This window comes from Hippocampus zosterae, chromosome 10 (assembly GCF_025434085.1).
Source record: "Hippocampus zosterae strain Florida chromosome 10, ASM2543408v3, whole genome shotgun sequence".
Lineage (NCBI taxonomy): Eukaryota > Metazoa > Chordata > Actinopteri > Syngnathiformes > Syngnathidae > Hippocampus > Hippocampus zosterae.
The window spans coordinates 24,712,690-24,730,971 of record NC_067460.1 but is presented as its reverse complement, the minus strand read 5'-3'; the positions used below and the strand labels follow the sequence as shown (position 1 = coordinate 24,730,971).

The following is an 18,282-nucleotide window of genomic DNA, read 5'->3' as shown; positions in this document are numbered from 1 at the left end:
CATGAAGAGGATTTCAGTTTGTCCTCGACTGCTCCAAGGCGGCCACACTGGAAGGAGCAGCATTTGTGTGACCGCAGCGCTTTTGAAAAAAAAAAAATGATGTCATGACGTCATTGTCGTGACTTCTTTTTTTTTTTTAGAAAGTCAGATAGTAAAGACTGCTACTTATTCCTCATGAAAATACACCTTACAACAAGTTTTGTTGCTTTGGAGGGTGGGGGGGCTGAAACGGAGGGATGACATTTGCATTGATACCACTGGGAAAAGGGTGACTCGAGATGGTTCTTCAAGGCACAACCGAATCCAGCGGGCCGCTTAAAAATGGACGGCGGGCCTCCGTTGGGCCTCCGTCGATAGTTTGGGCACCGATGGCCTACCGCGACGGACGGCCCGTGAGCGGAAGGCATCAGGCCGCCGTCCACCCGAAGCGCCGCGTCACGCGCATGACGAGCCATCAAAAGCCCTGTAAGAGTGTAAAGCAGTCCCGGGCCCGCCTCCACCCCCCCGCCCCCACAACCACGTAAGCCTTCTCGTGAATGAAGATGTTGACAATGTGCACTAGAAAGAACAGTAAAGTCTTTTAGCACGTCGTCAGTCAAATGAGCCGTGCCGATGCACGCTGATCCGCGGACACACTGCTCGCATTGTGCTCGATGGAGTCGGGCGTTCCGAGACCATGGCGGAAGTCCTCGCGCCGGATCTACTTTGGTAGAAGTAAACATACTTGCGTTAAAAATGGAACTCGTTACTTAAATGTTAGTAAAAAGTCTCAAACGAGAAACGGGACTGGGTAAGAAAAATGATCTGACGATGGAGCCGGAGGGAGCCATTCGGCCCATAAGAAGCCAGCAAAATGACAAGAAATCAATCAGAGATGCGGGCAAAGAAGACAAGATGGAGCAAAGCAGAATGTATCGCGTTTTGGACAAGCCCACGATGAAGGTTGGGGTCCCAGCCCGTCCCTTTGGAAGTGACTACGACTCAAACTCGAGTGGGATTCATAAGAACGTCTCAGCTCCTTTCCGAGCTCATCGGTACGACACCGATTTTGGTCGTCAAGACAAAGAGGATAAAGGCTTGTGAACGTCTGCGTACAAAAAAAAAAATAGACAACATCCACTCATGTATCCTCTTGAGCCGCTGGATTTCTTTAGATTTTTTTTAATTGCTTAAGATTCGGGGCCATTCTTATGGTTTTACCCTTAAAGCAGCTAATCAACTGTGTCCGCCTTCGCGTCTTCCGTTGAGGCTACGTTTCATAACGTTACCTGCCGCAATTGCGTATTGTACTCCCGCGCTTATGAGTTATTGATTTGAGATGATGGCGCCTGTTTCCCCCCCATTGCCATTGTTTCTCCGGTGATGATGAAATGATGATGTAATGCTCGAGCAAGACAGCGGCTGAAAACTGGTCTCGGAGAACGCGCGTGGAAAATGGCCGTTCAAAATACTCGACCTCGGAATGCGCGTGATGTTCACTGAGCGTTTGTCGCTTTTCACGCGCAAGCCCAAAAGGGCTTTTTTTGGATTCATTTGCCTCTCCTTTGTTTTCCAGTTGCACCTCGAGATGGCACTGTAGCGCTTCTGCTCGTGGGTGGGGGGTGGGGGAAGGTGAGTCTCGCTCCCTTTATTTTGCATTTCATGTCACGATGACAAGGAAATACGCATCCCGCCCCCTCCAAAGTGGCTCTTAGACATCGGAGCAACGTGCGAAACCTGAGCACGCGCCGACGTGGACAAAAGCTCCAGGAAAGAGGAGATCGGAGGGTTAAAATGCTGCCAAGGGCTTCTTGACTCCTCCCGCTCGGAGGAGGCGGGCCTCGGTGCACCTCAACAGTCGGAGGGCTCGCCCACTGCCTTCAGTCCGTCAGCAGCAACTCCGCCGCGGCGCCGATCTTGACGCTTCCCCCTCCCCGCCCCGCCGGCCCCCCCTAACCGAAGCCTGCTTGTTTTCCTCCAGCTTGGCGTCCGTTTTTTTGCACGCCGGAGGGGGCCGAGGCGACCGCCCCGGAGAGCGAGCCCTCGATCGGACGCGATATGAGCCCTCGCTCGGCGTAAAGGCGCGAGCAAGGAGGACGCGAGGACGGGGACGCGCCGCCAGGCCGAGCGAACGCCCGAGTTGAGTCGAGCCGAAGCAGAAGCCGAGCCGAAGCCCCGCCGCGGTCGGAGCCACCATGCCCGGCTTCGACTACAAGTTCCTGGAGAAGCCCAAGAGACGCTTCCAGTGTCCGCTGTGCAGCAAGGCCATGCGGGAGCCCGTCCAAGTGTCGACCTGCGGCCATCGCTTCTGTGACACCTGCCTGCAGGAATTCCTAAGGTACACCTCCGGCGACCCGTCGATCGATCTCGCTGATACCGGAGAGGCGTGCGGTTTCGGTTGAGCTTGGCCAAACGTAGGCGTGTCCCGCTCACCTTTCGTCGGTATCGTGTTTACACTGCGCGGCGATGCCACCGGCGCCGCGAGACGAGCGCGACGGATTCCGCTGGCTTCTCGGCCGCGGCCGCTTTTTCCGTCACTCGTACGCGCTCACGTGCACGCCAAACGTGCGCCGTGTCTCGTCGTCGGGGCGCTGATATTCTTTTATTTTGGAAAAGAAAATGGAACCCCTTGCCGTCTTGCGTTCGGACCGCAAACGGCGCTGTCGTGAGGTGTGCGGGCAGGTCAAAGGTTCTGTTGACACTTGGCTGGTAAACGTGCCTTCGGGATAGCGTGAATTCCGGAGCACTTTCAGGTCACGAGCTATTAAAAAGAGACAAAAAAAATCAAATCCCAAAAGGTGACATGGCCTGCCATTGAGGTGCTAGCTTTTGTACCGTTTAGCCGTTCATTCCTTGGATTATCTTGGAACAAGAAACTGGTTTCGGGTGACTATGGGCTCTAAGAAGGAACAACACCCACCCCCACCCCCCATGCCCAACAACAACGTGATAGTGTCTGGTCAAGAGTTTCTGTTTTTGTTCCCTCAACACGGCGAAAGTAGCCCGTAGCACGCTTGGGCTACTCAGGAATTTCCCCGAGTTTCACGATGTGCTCCGAGAGAGGACAGAAAAGTCTTGTCGTTGTGGCGCTAGCAAAGAAACGCTCAGCGTTGGCGCTATCGGACACCCCCGCTGGAGTGTATGTCACTCCTTTGCCGAATCGGGTCTTTGTAGCATGGATCGATGCAAACGGACTGCCGCTGTCCTCCGTTCACAAGCTTTTTAGCAGGGGGACTTGGCAAGTCGGAATTCTGGCCCGCTCCATTGGTCCTCCAATGGACTTCTTGGGCCCATCCAGAACAACCTCACATTCATCGTCTCGTCTGCAGTTTTGCCCCGAGGTGGCGTGCACGTGAGTGGAGGATGATGAGGTCAGGCCAACTGGGCCAGTTGGAGCGGTCGGAGTGGGGGGGTTCCAGTCTTGCCTCCAGCTCAGGATTAGACGCACGCGGAGACACCCCGCCGAGGCATCTTTCACTCGGAGGTCAGACCAGCCACCTCCGGGCTTCACCTTGCGATCGGCCGCTCAACCCGGAGAAAGAGACGTCTTTGTTCGTATCGGAGCGCGTCATACTGGATGAACCGCACCGAAGGAAGAAAAAAAAAAGGGGGGGGGGTTGGACTGTCCCGAAAGGTCTTGTGTTCTTATCCCAGCAAAAGCGGTTCACTCCATTGCGTTCTCTATTTGTGTCATTTCCTTAATAACTGTAAAAAAAAACTGTCAATGTCAACTTTCCGCTTCGTAAAATTCAAGTGGGCTCGGATGTCTACGGATGAGTCGCATGCGCATTCCCGCACGCCGCGTGATCAAAAAAATGGGATCCGTTTGGAGGACCACCCCAAAAAATATTCAACCGGATTGCGATGACATCAACTGAAGAGAATCTCCGCAAACAAAGAAAAAAAGGGGTTGTTTTTCCTTGGCGTCCATTTTTTTTTTTTTTCCTGGAAAGCCTCCGTCACGTCCACATGTGGATTTCATGCAGCTGCTTATCTCGGCCGTCCACGAAGGAGTTGAAAGTTGCGCCCGCTCACACAGCAGCCGCGCTCTTTATTTTGAGCTCACTGCGCCCCCCTCACCTAAAAACCTCATCATACAGTCTACACAAGTAGTATAGGTCGTAAAGTTGCTGCAGTTTTTTTGCGAGGGGGGGGCATGCTGCCGATTGAGTTCAGCCAAACTGCTTCGCTGTTGTTTTGGACTCCGACATTTACTGCAACTCGAAAGTAGGCCGTGAAGCCTGACGGCACCCCGGCCGGGGGGGGGGATGGGCGACGACTCCCAAGCAAGTAGAACTTGGCGTGGAAAGAGGAACCCGGCTGACGATTACGGGGCTCGGATAAGCGCAACGACAACGACGAGTTTGTGATGAGCTGTCAGGAAGTGCGACTGGCGCGGAGCCAAAGGCCGCTGCAAAAGCAGAAGCAGGAGGGGGGGGGGCGGGCTAACGCACGCGCACTCCCACGGCCAAAGGCGGCCAAGCTACCGTTGTCCGGTCGTCGGTTGGCCGCGCGCTCGGTGCCCGGGGGGTGTCGGCCGAGGTGGAAATGGGTCGACGCCGCGCGCCCGGACGTTGTCGAAGGTTCGGGCAAAGGCTTGGCGGCGGCTCCGCCCGCGTTGCAAATGAAGCGGCATCCAAAAGTCACGCCGCTCAAGCCGACAAAAGCCGCGTTGTTTGGCAGCTATTTAATGAGCGGCGTGCGCCAGGCGAGGCCGGCTCGCCGTCTCTTCCGCCATGGCGCAACCTCTGCCAAGTTGGCTCGCGCGCCGCCACCGTCGCTCAAGCGGCTCTTTGCGCCCACATTTGCAGGAATGCCGCCGCGCGACATGACCGCCGCGTGAATCATCGTCGTCGCCCTCGCTCGAATGCCGCCGTGCTAACGTTAGCTTCTTAGCTACGGTCCGCGTACGTCCTCTGATAAGTGCTTAAATGGCTTTGTACAAACCAAGAAGTGAAATTTTTATCCTTTCTTTGTGAATTGGTTAAGGGAAGAAGAAGAAACCTTTTTTTGGGGGGGGGGGGCAGGCTGTGCACAATCCTGGAGGTGGTTGTTGATTGTCTCTCCTCGCTCATGGCACCCGGAAAGTACATCGCTTGTAGGCTGGCGTTGATATTGTGCACTTTGCTCCTCACCTTGCAAGTCGGGTGCTCGCTATTTTTTCCAATCGGGGGCTTCAAGTCAGGATTCAGGTTGGTTGGTGGGGGGGGGGGGCATGAATTGGCCGGCCGCTGTCGAAGGCCCACATCGAAAGCGTCGGCTTGAAAGCTTCGCCAAAGGCGTCGTGTGTTTGAGATGCTGCAAAAGCAGCCCATGCGCGCACATTCCTGAGCAACGAGCAAAGGTTGAGCGGCGCTTTTGCAACGGGCGTCAAAGTCAAAAAAGAAAAAAAAAAAAGTAAGTGGATCAAGCTGTGCCCGTAATCCAAGACAGCCCCAGGAAACGGACCAAATTGCTCCAGTTTGACGGCCAAAAGGAAATGGACATTGACACCCGATAGGCGACCATTAGGTCTGTTTGGAGGCCCCCCCGCCCCCCAACTTTGAACGTCTCATGTGAAAGTCACATACGAGAAACAACAAACCGTCCGCTAAAAGCGTTGCCGCACCGCTATCTTGCGTGCTGGGCAACTACGTGCGGGTGCGAGGAGGAGCTTCCTTTCCGGCCTGTTGCCTTGGATCTCGTCGGCATCTCAACCAGAGGAAAATGATCACTCCTTTTTGGGGCTGGGGGGGGCAATTTTGAGCAAGCGTCGCACGCGCGACTGCATTTTTGGGCCCGCCACGGCGAGGCGGCTCAGAGTCGCGCCTGGCGTGCCGTGCCCGAGTCACGGCTAATGGCTGCAATTATTTAGGACTGCAGGCCACCGCCCTTCATCTTAAGTGAATGCCGCTCGTGGAATCATTTCTTGATTTATGTTTTGAAATCTGAGCGGTTGACGTTCGCAACAACCGTCCGCCATCGACCTTTTCGAACAAAAGGAGACGAATGGAATCATTGCGAAATCGGATTGAAACCCTCATTTATGAAGACTTATTTATGAACAAAATAAGTATTTTCAAATGGACTTTGTCTTTTTTTTTTTTTTTTTAACTTTGCAGCTTGATTCCGGCATCTCCTTTCTGTGGCCGCTCGCTGTTTTCTTGGCACGTCGCGGAAGCGGAACTTGTCTATGTGTGTGTGTGTGAGAGCGGATGTTGTGGGAGGCGGGCGGAAAGCTCCGGAGGCTGGCGGGGGTTGCCTGGCACCTGCCCCCAGTTGAAGGGCCCCTCTGTGGGGCCCAACAGGTGCGGCGGGAGCCACTTGGCCGGTTGGCACTTCCGGTGGTCTCAACGCACGTGGCGGGGGCCGCTTTGTGCGCCCGCTCAATGAGTCCTTTAACGTCCGCGGGCCGGGAACACGGAAGCTTATTGAGGCGCTCGCCAGAAGCCCGGATGAGGGCGCCTTTCTTTGTTTGTTTGTTTTTCCGCACGCTCGGGAGAGCGCCGGCCCCTTCCCAGCGGCGCCGGTCAGACTTTCCCCGCTGGGGGGCCGTGGACACCAAAATCATACATACATTATACAGAGAGAGCAACAGTGACGTCTGTTTACGACCTGAGATGGAAACAATAATGTGCCTTTTCTTCATTTTTCTCCGAAGCTCAAAATGTGGGCGCCTCTTTGACTGTCCCCCCCCCCCCCAAAAAAAAAAGGTTGCATGCCGTTAAAAAGAAAGAACTGGTCTGAAAGTCAAAAGGCATCTTCTCTCCTTTCTGCTGTGATGACATCCCTGATGGCTTTTGCCGTTCGCGCCGGTTGAGGGGGGGTGGGGGGGGGCAAAATGACGTCACGCATCCGGCAGTTCCTCCCGGCAACGCGGGCAGTCGGAGGAATTCACGCCGGAGGAAAACAAGGCGGGCCCACTGGACGTCAGCGCCTCAGCCAACAAAAGAAATTTCACCGGGCCGCCAGTGGGGCGAGTGGACGCGTGTTGGGGGAGGGGAGCGGGGGGGGGGGGGGCTTTGTGATGGATGTGGATTTGAATGGCGGCGATGAAACGCCGAAGACTCGGCGCTAGCGTGCGCGCTCGCCTCGGTGTGCTCGCGCACTATCTGCCAGCTGCTCCCAAAAAAGATCCTCTCGCCTCCCGTCCGAGTTGCCATGGAGACCAAAGCGCAGCGGCCTGAAGTTGCCCGCGTGTGCCTCCCGGACCGGCGCGCGTCCATATCGGCGGGCCGGAAAGCGCCTCTCCTCTCCATTTTAAGACAAAGCCGCCTTCTTCAAAAGACCTGTTTGGAGTGGAGCCGGGAGATGTCGTTTGATTCCTTCTCTCTCTCCCCCCCCCCCCCCCCCCCCCCCCCTCAGGTCAAGGGCAAAGGAGACGATTGCAACGCCATTTTGGTGCTAGCGCGACGGTGATGATTTGTTTCTTTGCGGGCGTCAAATGAAGGCCACGAGCGCTTCGCCGATTGTCTCCGCTTGCCTTGTCTAACGCTGACAATTTGTGAAGCCGGTCATTCATTTAAAGGCCGCGGGAGGTCAAAGAGCGACGTGCCCCCCCCCCCACGCCCCTTCCTCGTCCGCGCTGGCAGACGCGTCTCCTTAATAGGCCAGGCCATGGCTTTGGCACCCGGACAGCAGCTTTCCGCCAGATTAGCGTGGCAGCGCCACCGCAGCCCCCGCAGCCCCCGCAGCCCCCGCAGCCCCCGCAGCCCCCGCCCCCACTTTACTCGTCAATCCCTCCAATCTGCCCTCCGAGGCCCCAGCTAAAATTAGATGCGCCATCTGTGATGAAACAGCCAAATTTCACACGTGCCGACCTCTTGTTCTCTGCAAACAAGGGGGGGGTGAGGGGGGGGGGGGGTGTGGAAAGAAACCCGATCGTGTGGGGCTTGGCGCTTCACTTCACGGTGACACTTTCTCATGGGTCAAAGATTGATTGATCTGGGCTCGCGGAGGTCTTCTTTTTTCTCTCTCTTGTTCAGAATTTTAAAAATGAGCTTCCTTTCTGTAAAGGCGCCACGTTTTTGCTCAAGGGAATCGTTCCCTCGGACCGGGATCGCACCACTCCCGCCCCAACGCCATGACTTCATGAAAGCAGATTGATTGATTGATTTTATTTTTTAATGGCCGCCGAGCTGCGATGGAGCCACGGCAAACAAACGCCACCGAGCTTTCTGCTGCGGTTGCTTTTTATGTATTTGATCAGCGATCGGCCATTGGCGAAATTCCGACGAGATGGAAATGCGAGGTGGAGAACGGGCCAAATGGCTTCGCTCGTCCATCATTTTAGCCTCCTGACTTTGAATGCGCGGCGTGTCGGTCGAAAAGATGACGTTGGCTGAGAAACTATTTGGAGGGGGAGCCCAATCGGGGTGCTTGTCTTGCTTTCATAAAACCAAACCAAACAAGACACGGCGCCGACTGCGGGAACGCCGGCCACAGTTTAGTTCCGCCAAAGGGGAGGCCCCGGCCCCCCCTGCCAATTATTCCAGAGATTTGCTACTCTGCACACTTGAAATAACAACGGTGACTAGAAATAATCCCGCCCCCCCAAAAAAAGTTCCCCCGGGTAAGGTACGAGCCGGTCGTCGGTCGCCAGTCGGCAGCTATGTTAGCTTAGCTTAGCTGCGCCGAATGAAAGTTTAGAAATCACGTTGAAGAAAGAAGACGCGTCAAATGAGTTGATGGCTGACACCGTTTTTGTCTTGAAAACGCCCCCCCCCAATGTCTCAACCAAGTGTGCCTAATTTGTCCTCCAATTCTGCAAAGAGCTTCTTTTGCTAAGCTTTCCGAAGGTCGCGTCTCTTTTCATAAGCGCGCCGGTCGTTTCTTTCATGCGTTCCGCAGCTCGTAGTAAATGTTTTCTTTTGTGTGTGTGTGTGTTGCTATATCGCTCCACATTGGCTCCCTGGTGGGAGTTGCTAGCCCGGGAAGCGGGGGCCACACTTCCACTCATAGTAGTGCCTGGCCTTTTTTTTTTTCTTTCTTCCACTTGCATCATTTTGTTCTTTTGTATTTCTTTCTTTCTTTTTTGCTTCTGCTGGCAAAGCAAGCAAATGAAAGTCGACTTGTTGAAACGAGCTTCAAAACAAGTCGAGTTTCCAAGTCGAGTTTGCCGGCAACGTTCGTTCCGCGCAACAAGCGCATGTTTGCAATCATGAGGCTTATTTCAAGCTGCTCTTTTCTTTTTTTTGTGGTTGTTTTTCAACCGGCTCCATTCCCGACTTCTGCTGTGTAAACCCGAAAGGCCACGTCGGGCGTTTGCCGCTAAGCGATGGTCCGCTCGCCCAATCATTGGCTCCCGTTTCTCGCCACCAGGGACAGCTTTCGGATTTTTATACCGCGGCTGCAAACGATGGTCTGTTCGGAATCTTACCGTCAAGGTGTCGTTGGGCAAGAACAGCGTTCTGGAAAGATTGATCTAAAAAAAAAATAAAACAGCCAAATGCCACCCGGCCGCATTTGCTTTTGCGGTGGGGAATCCATCCAATTGCCTTCCCGCGTGCCCGCGACCAAGGCTCAAGGCGGGAGGGAGCGCGCGCACGCTCGGATGCGCCTTCCGCCCCCTAACACGCTGTCACAAAGAGTCGAGCGGCGCTACGATGCGCCCCATCGCTGGAATCGCGCTGACAGCCCGTGACGAGGCTCTTTTGGCCTGTCTGCATTTTGCCGCGTCACACGCGGGCGGAAAGGCGGGATGGGGGTGGGGGGTGGGGGGTAACACGGGGGGGGGGGGGGGCCTGCGGCTGCGTCCCGCCTGCGCTCTCATCAGGCCTTTGGACCTGTCGCTTCGCATCTCTGTCGGGGCTCTCGGCGCAAAGTGGCCTTTTTTGGCTTCCACGCTGACCACTTTCGCAGACCAACTTGCCCTCGTCTCCAAAATCCAACGAGCCACCAAAAAATTTTGGAAGAGGAACCACTTTTTGCAGTGCCGTTTGTCAGCGGCACGAAATGCATCTCAAGAAGCCGTGGCCGAATAGACGCAGGGAGGCGGCCATTTTGCCCTCGAGTGCATCGTCTCTTGACAATGCCGGTGTTAAACCCGCGGCCCGGGGGCCAGATGCAGCGCACTTCGTCACTTCATGCGAATGAATCAACTTTGTGTTGCCTTTTCAAAGAGCCCAATTCGGGCCAAAACAAAGTCCCGCGCCTGGCGGTGCCGCCCGTTCCGAATGTGCTCCGATGCCTCTTCTCAAAGGAGTCTTTGTTTTCTTGCCGTTGCAGCGAGGGCGTCTTCAAGTGTCCCGAAGACCAGCTGCCTTTGGACTACGCCAAGGTGAGACGCACATTCTTTGACCCACTGCCGCGTGTGCCCAAAATGTCGGAATGATTTTGTGCCGGCGAGTGAACCGCGAGGGCGCTCTGTTGCGCAGATCTACCCGGACCCGGAGCTGGAGCAGCAGATCTTGGCGCTGGCCATCCGCTGCATCCACAGCGAGGAGGGCTGCCGCTGGACGGGCCAAATGAAGCAGCTGCAGGTGACTTGGAGTACCCGTTTTTCACGTCTTTCTTGACCGCTGACCTGGCGTCAAGCGTCTTTTTCAAAATGTCCGCCGTTGATTTGCGCGGCGCTCATTGATCCCGACCGAGTGACGCTGTCCCGCCGCGACCTCCCCCAGGGCCACTTCTCCAGCTGCGCCTTCAACGTGATCCCCTGCCCCAACCGCTGCTCGGTCAAGCTGACGCGCCGCGACCTCCCCGACCACCTGCAGCACGACTGCCCCAAGCGCAAAGTCAAGTGCGAGTTCTGCGGCAGCGAGTTCACCGGCGAGGCCTACGAGGTAAACGAACAAAACTTTTTTCTTTCCTCCTCTCGTCTCTGCTTACACGTCGTCTCCAGTCAGCAACTGGGCCGCATATGAAAAGTCTTCTTTGTGTTAGCGCGCCGGGTGACGGAGGTGTTTTCAAAGCTCCTGACTGAGGTCTTTCATTAACACCCCCCCCTTGGACGCACACGTGGCTGCCGCTAATTGGGTAAAACCCTTTGCCAAGGGTGTCCAAACTGTGGCTCACCGGCCCTTTCTTGGCGGCCCATGACACAGCCCCCCCCTCCCACCCCCCGCTCTCACCAAAGAGAATTCAGTGTCAGCAGCAAGTAAGGAAGGGCATTTCTTCAAGGGACGGCGGGATTTGTTTTGATTTGAAGTCCTTATTGGCCAGCCCAAGTCCAAAGTCTTCCAGGAGTTCCGATTTGTGGCCTAAACTTGCTTTGGATGTCGACGCTTCTGTTGGCTTTCTGCGCCTTTTCATCTGATTTTCTCAGTCCCTCTGTGCGTGTGTTCAGAACCACCAGGGCGTGTGTCCCCAGGAGAGCGTCTACTGCGAGAACAAATGCGGGGCGCGGATGATGCGTCGGCTGCTGTCGCAGCACAGCATGGCCGAGTGTCCCAAGCGCACGCAGCCGTGCAAGTACTGCGGCAAGGAGTTTGTCTTCGACACCATCCAGGTCAGTTTGCTCAAAAGGTGCAAAAGACACCTCGCTAGACGGCGGCAGTCTGGACTTCGGTTGCTGTTTAGTTTTTTGTTTTAACGAGGGCCTGATATTGTTTTTTGGAGGTCGGTGCCCGTTTCCGTTATTTGTGTGAATCAGTCTGTGAAAAGCCATTCATGGGTCCATCCTTCCGGTGTGACCGCCTTGGCCACTCGGCGGCGCACCATAGGACTGGACGTCTGGATGGTCGAGGTGCTCCTGTGGTGGTCGTTTCGCTTGAGCTCGATGGCGATTTTTTTTTAAAGAGGAACCCCCACTGAGCCCCGCCTCCTCTTCCGCAGAACCACCAGTACCACTGCCCTCGCTTTCCCGTCCAGTGCCCGAACCAGTGCGGCACGCCCAACATCGCCCGCGAAGACCTGGCCAACCACGTCAAAGACAACTGCGGCAGCGCCCTGGTTCTCTGCCCCTTCAAAGACGCCGGCTGTAAACACCGAGTAAGTCACGACGTCTTCCTGGGACCAGATCGTCCTCGGTCTCTCGAGATGTGTCGCTCCACCGTTTGCGTTCAAATGTCCTTTGCTCCAAGGGCGACAATCAATCAAACGGCGACGATCGACGCTAAGCGCGTTGGAATTGGGCCGGTGGTCACCATGTTTCATTTAGGGGGCAAAGCAACGGCTCGAAGGCTCTTTTTGGGGAAGAATTGGCTTTCATCGTTCCCCGAAGGCTAAATGCTAGAATTGCCGTTTGGACAAAGTCGCCGTTTTCCGGGGTACGTGACGCCGGCCGCGTGTTCCCGCAGTGCCCCAAGCTGGCCGTCGGCCGGCACCTGGAGGACGGCGCCAAGTCGCACCTGACCATGATGTGCAACCTGGTGGGCCGGCAGCGTCAGGAGATCCTGGAGCTGCGGCGGGAGATGGAGGAGCTGTCGGTGAGCCACGACGGCGTCCTGATCTGGAAGCTGAGCGACTACTCGCGCAAGCTGCAGGAGGCCAAGCTGCGCAGCAACCACGAGTTCTTCAGCCCGCCCTTCTACACGCACCGCTACGGCTACAAGCTGCAGGTGTCGGCCTTCCTCAACGGCAACGGCAGCGGCGAGGGCTCGCACCTCTCCGTCTACATCCGCGTGCTGCCCGGCGAGTACGACAACCTGCTGGAGTGGCCCTTCGCCTACAAGGTCACCTTCTCCATCCTGGACCAGAGCGACCCCTCGCTGTCCAAGCCGCAGCACATCACCGAGACCTTCAACCCGGACCCCAACTGGAAGAACTTCCAGAAGCCCTGCGGCGCCCGCAACTCGCTGGACGAGAGCACCCTGGGCTTCGGCTACCCCAAGTTCATCTCGCACGAGGAGATCAAGAAGCGCAACTACGTGCGCGACAACTGCGTCTTTGTCAAGGCTTCCATCGAGATCCCGCAGAAGATCATGGCCTGAGCGGGAGGACCGCCGCCGCCGCCGCCAAACCCTTTAGATACTTCCTACCTGACTGACTCCGAGGAGACCCAACCCCCGCGCCACCACCACAAAAACAAAAAAACAAAACAAAAATCGCCTTGGAAATCAAACAGTGCCTAGAAGTCGATCGTTTCCGTCGTCATCTCCGCTCGTAGGTTGACAGATTGCGGACAGGATGGGAGGGGGCAAAGGGCTTCATTCTGCACTCAAGAGATTGAACCTTGGACTTGGAACCCACCGCGCCGGTGCGAAGGCGCAGCTCCGTCGTTCACCCGCTATGCAAACTTCCCCGGACCGAACCGCTTCCTTCGAAGGAACCCGCGCATCGCGTCTTTTCTTGTCGAGAAGGTTGAACTTTCCCCAAAATCGTTAAACAAAAAGCACCCACCAACTTGGTCTTGGTCTCCGGATGACTCAGCAACAGCAAATTTGGTGGACCCGCAAAAAAGTCTCCAAAAACCAGACCGTTTGCCCATTTGGGTTTGAAGCGAGCATTCGCAAAGTCGCGGCCACTGGAATTCCTTTTGAAAATTGGGCCCCTGGCGCCTTTTTGCCTGAGCAAGGTGAAATTTGGTGGGCACGTCGATCGTTGGTAGATCCCCCCAAATCTCAATAGGCCATGCTCGAAGCCTGCGAAAAGCCCGCCGATTGGATTTGAAGCTGTCAGGTTGAGGTTTGTTTTGGGCTTTTCCGACGCTCTTTCCAAATTGAAAGGATGGCTGCTGCTCAGTCGGGAAGATTTGGACTTTTTGTCATTGCGTGTGGCCCTATCGTGGCCGGCACCCGAGTTTTTCAGACGTTTCACTAAACGGCTGGAAATTGTTGCGGCATGCATAAGCCAAAACACACAAGTAGTTTTATTTTGGTTTGAAACCGCCAAAATGTGACAACCTTCCTGTTTACATTCTTCTGACCAATAAGCGAAAGGGGTGATGTCAGGGGGCTGCTTTTGTTTTGTGACAAAGAAAACGTAGCGGGTGCGGGAGGACTGGAGCTAAGGAAGTGAATTTGCGCATCCTTAACGGGCCAGTCGCACCAGTTGTTGGGATCCAAACATGCATTTCAAAGCGAAGGAAAAGCCATGTGGCCTTTTGACATCGACTGTCTGAGCTTGCTTGAGAGGGGGGGTCAATGTCACACACGCGCATGCTTCATGTGCTCACGCCTGGACCATATTTTGTACTGTAAACTGTTCTCTTGAAGAGTCCCGCAACTATTTTGCCCCTCAGCCCACGCTTACTTTGGGAGAGTTGGAAGAGCAGTTTTTTTAGGATTAATCTTGGTTGGGGGGTTTTGGGGGGGGGGGGGTTGTAAACAGAAAATGTGAACGTTGCGTGCGGCTACGCTGTTCAACAAGACGACGTGTTGACATTTGGCTGCGTGTTGATTTACGTGCATGGAGATCGTCTCCCTCACAGCGCCACCGACTGGACGGAGGACTGTAAAAATGATGGACATTCCACTTATTGGAACGTGTGAATATGTCATGTACAAATACAGAAGCACATTCTGTCCTTTGTCATACTACGCGCACACAAACACACGCACACACACGCACACACTGATTTCCTCTCATAATGCCAGCTGATATTTCCAGTGATTTTAAAGATGTTTTTCTACGATTCTGTATTTTTAAGAAGAAGAAAAAAATCCTTTCTGACCGTTTGATACTTTTTGGGTTTGAGAGTCGAGTCGAGGGTCGACTTGGGGATTCTGTCTGTCTGTCCGTGCGTCTCACGTGTTTGAGCCTCACGTGTTCTGTCTGTATTGTTTTCCCCCGTTCTGAAAAAAGAAGGAAAAGTATTTATTTTAAAGCGCCGCTGCCGCCAGTCGATGCAGACGCCGCAGAGAACGTTTTAACGTGACGTTTGATGAGTGCTTGTCAATTTCATAATTGAAATAAAAATACCATATACTGTGTTTTAAAGGCGGCTTTCGCTTTTTTTCCTCTTTTATTTCATTTTTGGGCTTGGCCTACATGACAAGGGACAAGAGTACTTGGGATGAAAACGGAATGCTGGGAAGACTTCCTAGAAGAAGAATTATAAATGTCATTCATTCTCAAACGTAAATAAACTGTAAAAGCAAATGAAAACAAATGTAGCGTGTTTAGAATAAAGTTCGAAAAGAAATCATTCTGAACACTAAATATGAATATAAATTCATAGCGACCAACACGGAGAGTCGGTATGCATTTTTACATTTTTAATGCAAAATGATGGAAAAACAAATATAGATGTAAGAAAGTAAATGATCCAAATTGAAGAGAATGTTACATGTGCAAATACTTGTTCTGCTTACAGGTGACATTAACGGTGGGAACATTTTGGAAGCGATATATCCTAATCTCACAAAAACCTGGGCATTCCAACTGGGGAGGGTGTGTAGACTTTTTTTAATCTGCTATCGCTTTCTTTTTCTTCATACGACATTCTCATGTATGAGTCAAGTTCCTGGAACGCTGTGCAGTTTAACAGGTCTCCACCTGTGTTTTGGAAAAAAAAAAGACAAAGAAAAGAAAAGAAAAGCCACCCCCACGATTTCTGTGTCATTAGTTTGATGAGACGAGGAGAGCCATGCAAAAAGAGCAAAAGCAAGTGCGACGTGACAAGAAAGTCATACTGGAGAGTTGGAAATTTGTTTCCTGTGTAAAGGTCATCTTTTTTTAACGTTCCTCCCAAAAATTCATCTTTATTCTCACAACTTTGTTGTACGTTTTTTAAATGTACTTTATGTTTTGATTGTATTCAAGTTTCTGCTATGTATTTAAAAAATGATTGAACTTGATATGATTGATTTCTCATTTTATTTATGAATCATTGTCATGTTTTATTGCATTTATTCTTCCTTCATAGAAGTGCACCTTAACTTATTCAACACGAGGGGAGGTCTTTCTTTCATTTTATTCTTTGAAGGCAACTGTGCGAACGCGCATGATGTACGCATGACAAAGTGAAAGTCGTGACGGTCTCGTACATTGACACTTTTATCCTTGTAAAATTGCTTCGATTCTTCTGAAAACAAAGTAAATAGATCTAGTTAGCTAGGCAGCTAGCTAGCTAGCTAGTGCTAGTGCTGGCTAGCTAGCAAGGACGTGAGTTCAGGGGAGGCAAGTGAGGCAGCCACTTTTCAAACGGAGCGGCACAGCCGAAAAGAACGCTGATGTGGTTGTCCTTCGAAAAGCCGTCTTGACTGTTTTCCCTGCCTTTTGTTCTCAACTCGTGACAATGTCTGGACTAACACGGGATATCGTGACATGAAAAGCGCAAGTATCGATTTGGCACGGAACGAACAGCGGAGGCTCAACGTTAGCATTCGCAATGGCAAGGTAAGGGGAAAGCGAGAGATTTTGAAAGACCTCATTCATGCAAGCTGCTTTTTCGCGGTCACGGCGAGAGGGCAAGCTCTTCTTTCTAATCGTGGCGATTATGTAGAACTGCTACATGCTTTTGCCGAGAAAGATGAGAGGTTAGCTAGACATTTGGACTATACGCAACGATTTAATTGAAGCTTTCGGTGACGCGATAATAAAGGATCTAAAAAGGGAGATCGATGCCGCCCCATTAGTTGCCGTAGAGGTGGACGAGACTACGGAGATCACAAACGAAGCACAGATCTGTGTTATTTTGCACTACGTAGCCAAAAGTGAAGTGGACCGTGTGGTGAAGGAAGCATTTTTAGGATTTGCCTATCGCGTAAGTAAATGATAGGCGAGCCCCTGCTGTGGCTGTGTATATCTTGGAAGTGTTGGAGAAAAACAGCTGATCCCGATCGCTGGAACAATGACACTCAAATGGTGGTCACCGGATATGTAAGCAAATTGTGTTAGCAGTAGCAAATTGAATAAGCTACCGTATTTGCTTGATAGATTTGTAAATCTGACACTAAAGGAGTCGGTGCCTCACCAACCGTGAACCTCACCGCATGCCACTGTTGGCTAGCGAGGGAAATCGTTAGCTAGCTAGCTGTCTAGCTAGTTGTCGGTTTAGTTAGCTATTTGGATGTGTCATTAATAAAGCTTTGTGTGTGTGTGAGAGTGAGAGTGACCTCCTTCCACATGCTTATTGTAGGATTATCCCAAAAGTAATCCCATTACTCAGACAGGCCACGGTGTGTGGTTTAACTCAGCTGCTGCTCTGCGTCCGCTTCCAATTCCTTTAATGACGTGCGGCTGATGTGATATTTGGGCGGAAAAAACGCAAAAAGCAAAGTTGCACCGAAGCGATCGTTTGGAAATAAACTGACGAGCGACCAAACTGTTTGGCGCTGACAACTGAAATCCAGCTGAAGAGAATTCAAAGCCAAAGTGTCGTTGATCTCCTTGCGTGATCGCACTTGGCGAAGCCTTGCGCTTGTCATCGCACGCTTTGTTGTCTTGCGCTTGCTTTGGGCCAACACGGTGAGGACCAACCAGCTAAGCGATGGCTTTCGGAGCCTTTCTGGAAGTAGGGCCTCCCTGTGGCCCCCCCGAAGAAAAGACCACATGGAGCCCAGAGCGCAGGCGGGCGGGCTGAAAATAGAAATAATGTACGTCTTTCTTGCTATTTCGGAGCAGGGCTTTTTTGGTCGAATGTATGACGCAAATGTCGTGACTACTGGAAGCGCGCAGGGACAGTTTGGAGTCAAACGGCACATGGAAGCTACGTTTTTCCGCTCACGCTTGAGTCGTTTCGAGAAGAGGACGTCACAACGGACGATCGGATGAGCCCCCAAAGGTTAGCGCTCAATGCTAACACGGGGAGCCTGAGCGTGACCTGCAGTACTTTTTGGGTGTCACTGTAGTTTGGTGCAGATTTCACACGCGGCGCCGTTTGCAATCGAATCGTCGCGCTCGGTGGGAACGCGGCTCGTGGTGGGGGGTGCCGTGTCGCGAAACGCCCGGCGCAAATCTCCTCCTCCGCTTCCTCTCCTCTTGATGTTGCACTCGCACATCTGTGCCGGCTCAAATATCGGCGCCGCTTGCCCCCGCGAGCATCTGCTGCGGGCGGAGCCAGCGCACGCCGCTTCCACTCATTCGAAACCAAAACAACCGTCCCGCCTTCCTTCAAGAAGAAGGGGGTGGGGGGGCGAGGTGGCTTCCGGGTTGGCGTTGGCCGAGGAGCGGCAAATTCTGCCAATCGGAAGCCATCCGGCCATTGTTGCCGAGCCGACCCCGACACTCGAGCTTGTGAAAAAGTCTTGGCAGCGGGTGTCACACGTGAACGTACTCATCTGAATGTTGTCGGAAGGGCTCTGTGTTTTTCCTCTCCATTCTTGAGCCCGAAAGCCGAGTCCGGTCCGGCATTGTTCTGGCAAATCCCGGCTGGATTTGCACTCGGGGCAGAATAGGGCCACTAAGGCAACTCGAGGCCCGTAGTGTCCCGCCGGCTGATGCGTTGTGACGTTGTTGCGCTAGATGCGCTCTGCTGGAAAGAGTCGCCTGGCGCTTCAC

The 18,282-nt window shown here is 53.4% G+C and overlaps 1 protein-coding gene across 1 annotated transcript; it reads left to right on the top strand.

Annotated features, from left to right (window-relative positions):
- The first annotated feature begins 1,754 nt into the window (after positions 1-1,754).
- traf4a (tnf receptor-associated factor 4a) lies at positions 1,755-14,778 on the top strand. Its single transcript, XM_052077706.1, has 7 exons — positions 1,755-2,317; positions 10,186-10,237; positions 10,335-10,439; positions 10,581-10,742; positions 11,246-11,407; positions 11,734-11,889; positions 12,198-14,778. The coding sequence occupies exons 1-7, from the start codon at positions 2,175-2,177 to the stop codon at positions 12,828-12,830; spliced, it is 1,413 nt and encodes a 470-aa protein (XP_051933666.1). The 5' UTR covers positions 1,755-2,174; the 3' UTR covers positions 12,831-14,778.
- Positions 14,779-18,282: the final 3,504 nt, after the last annotated feature.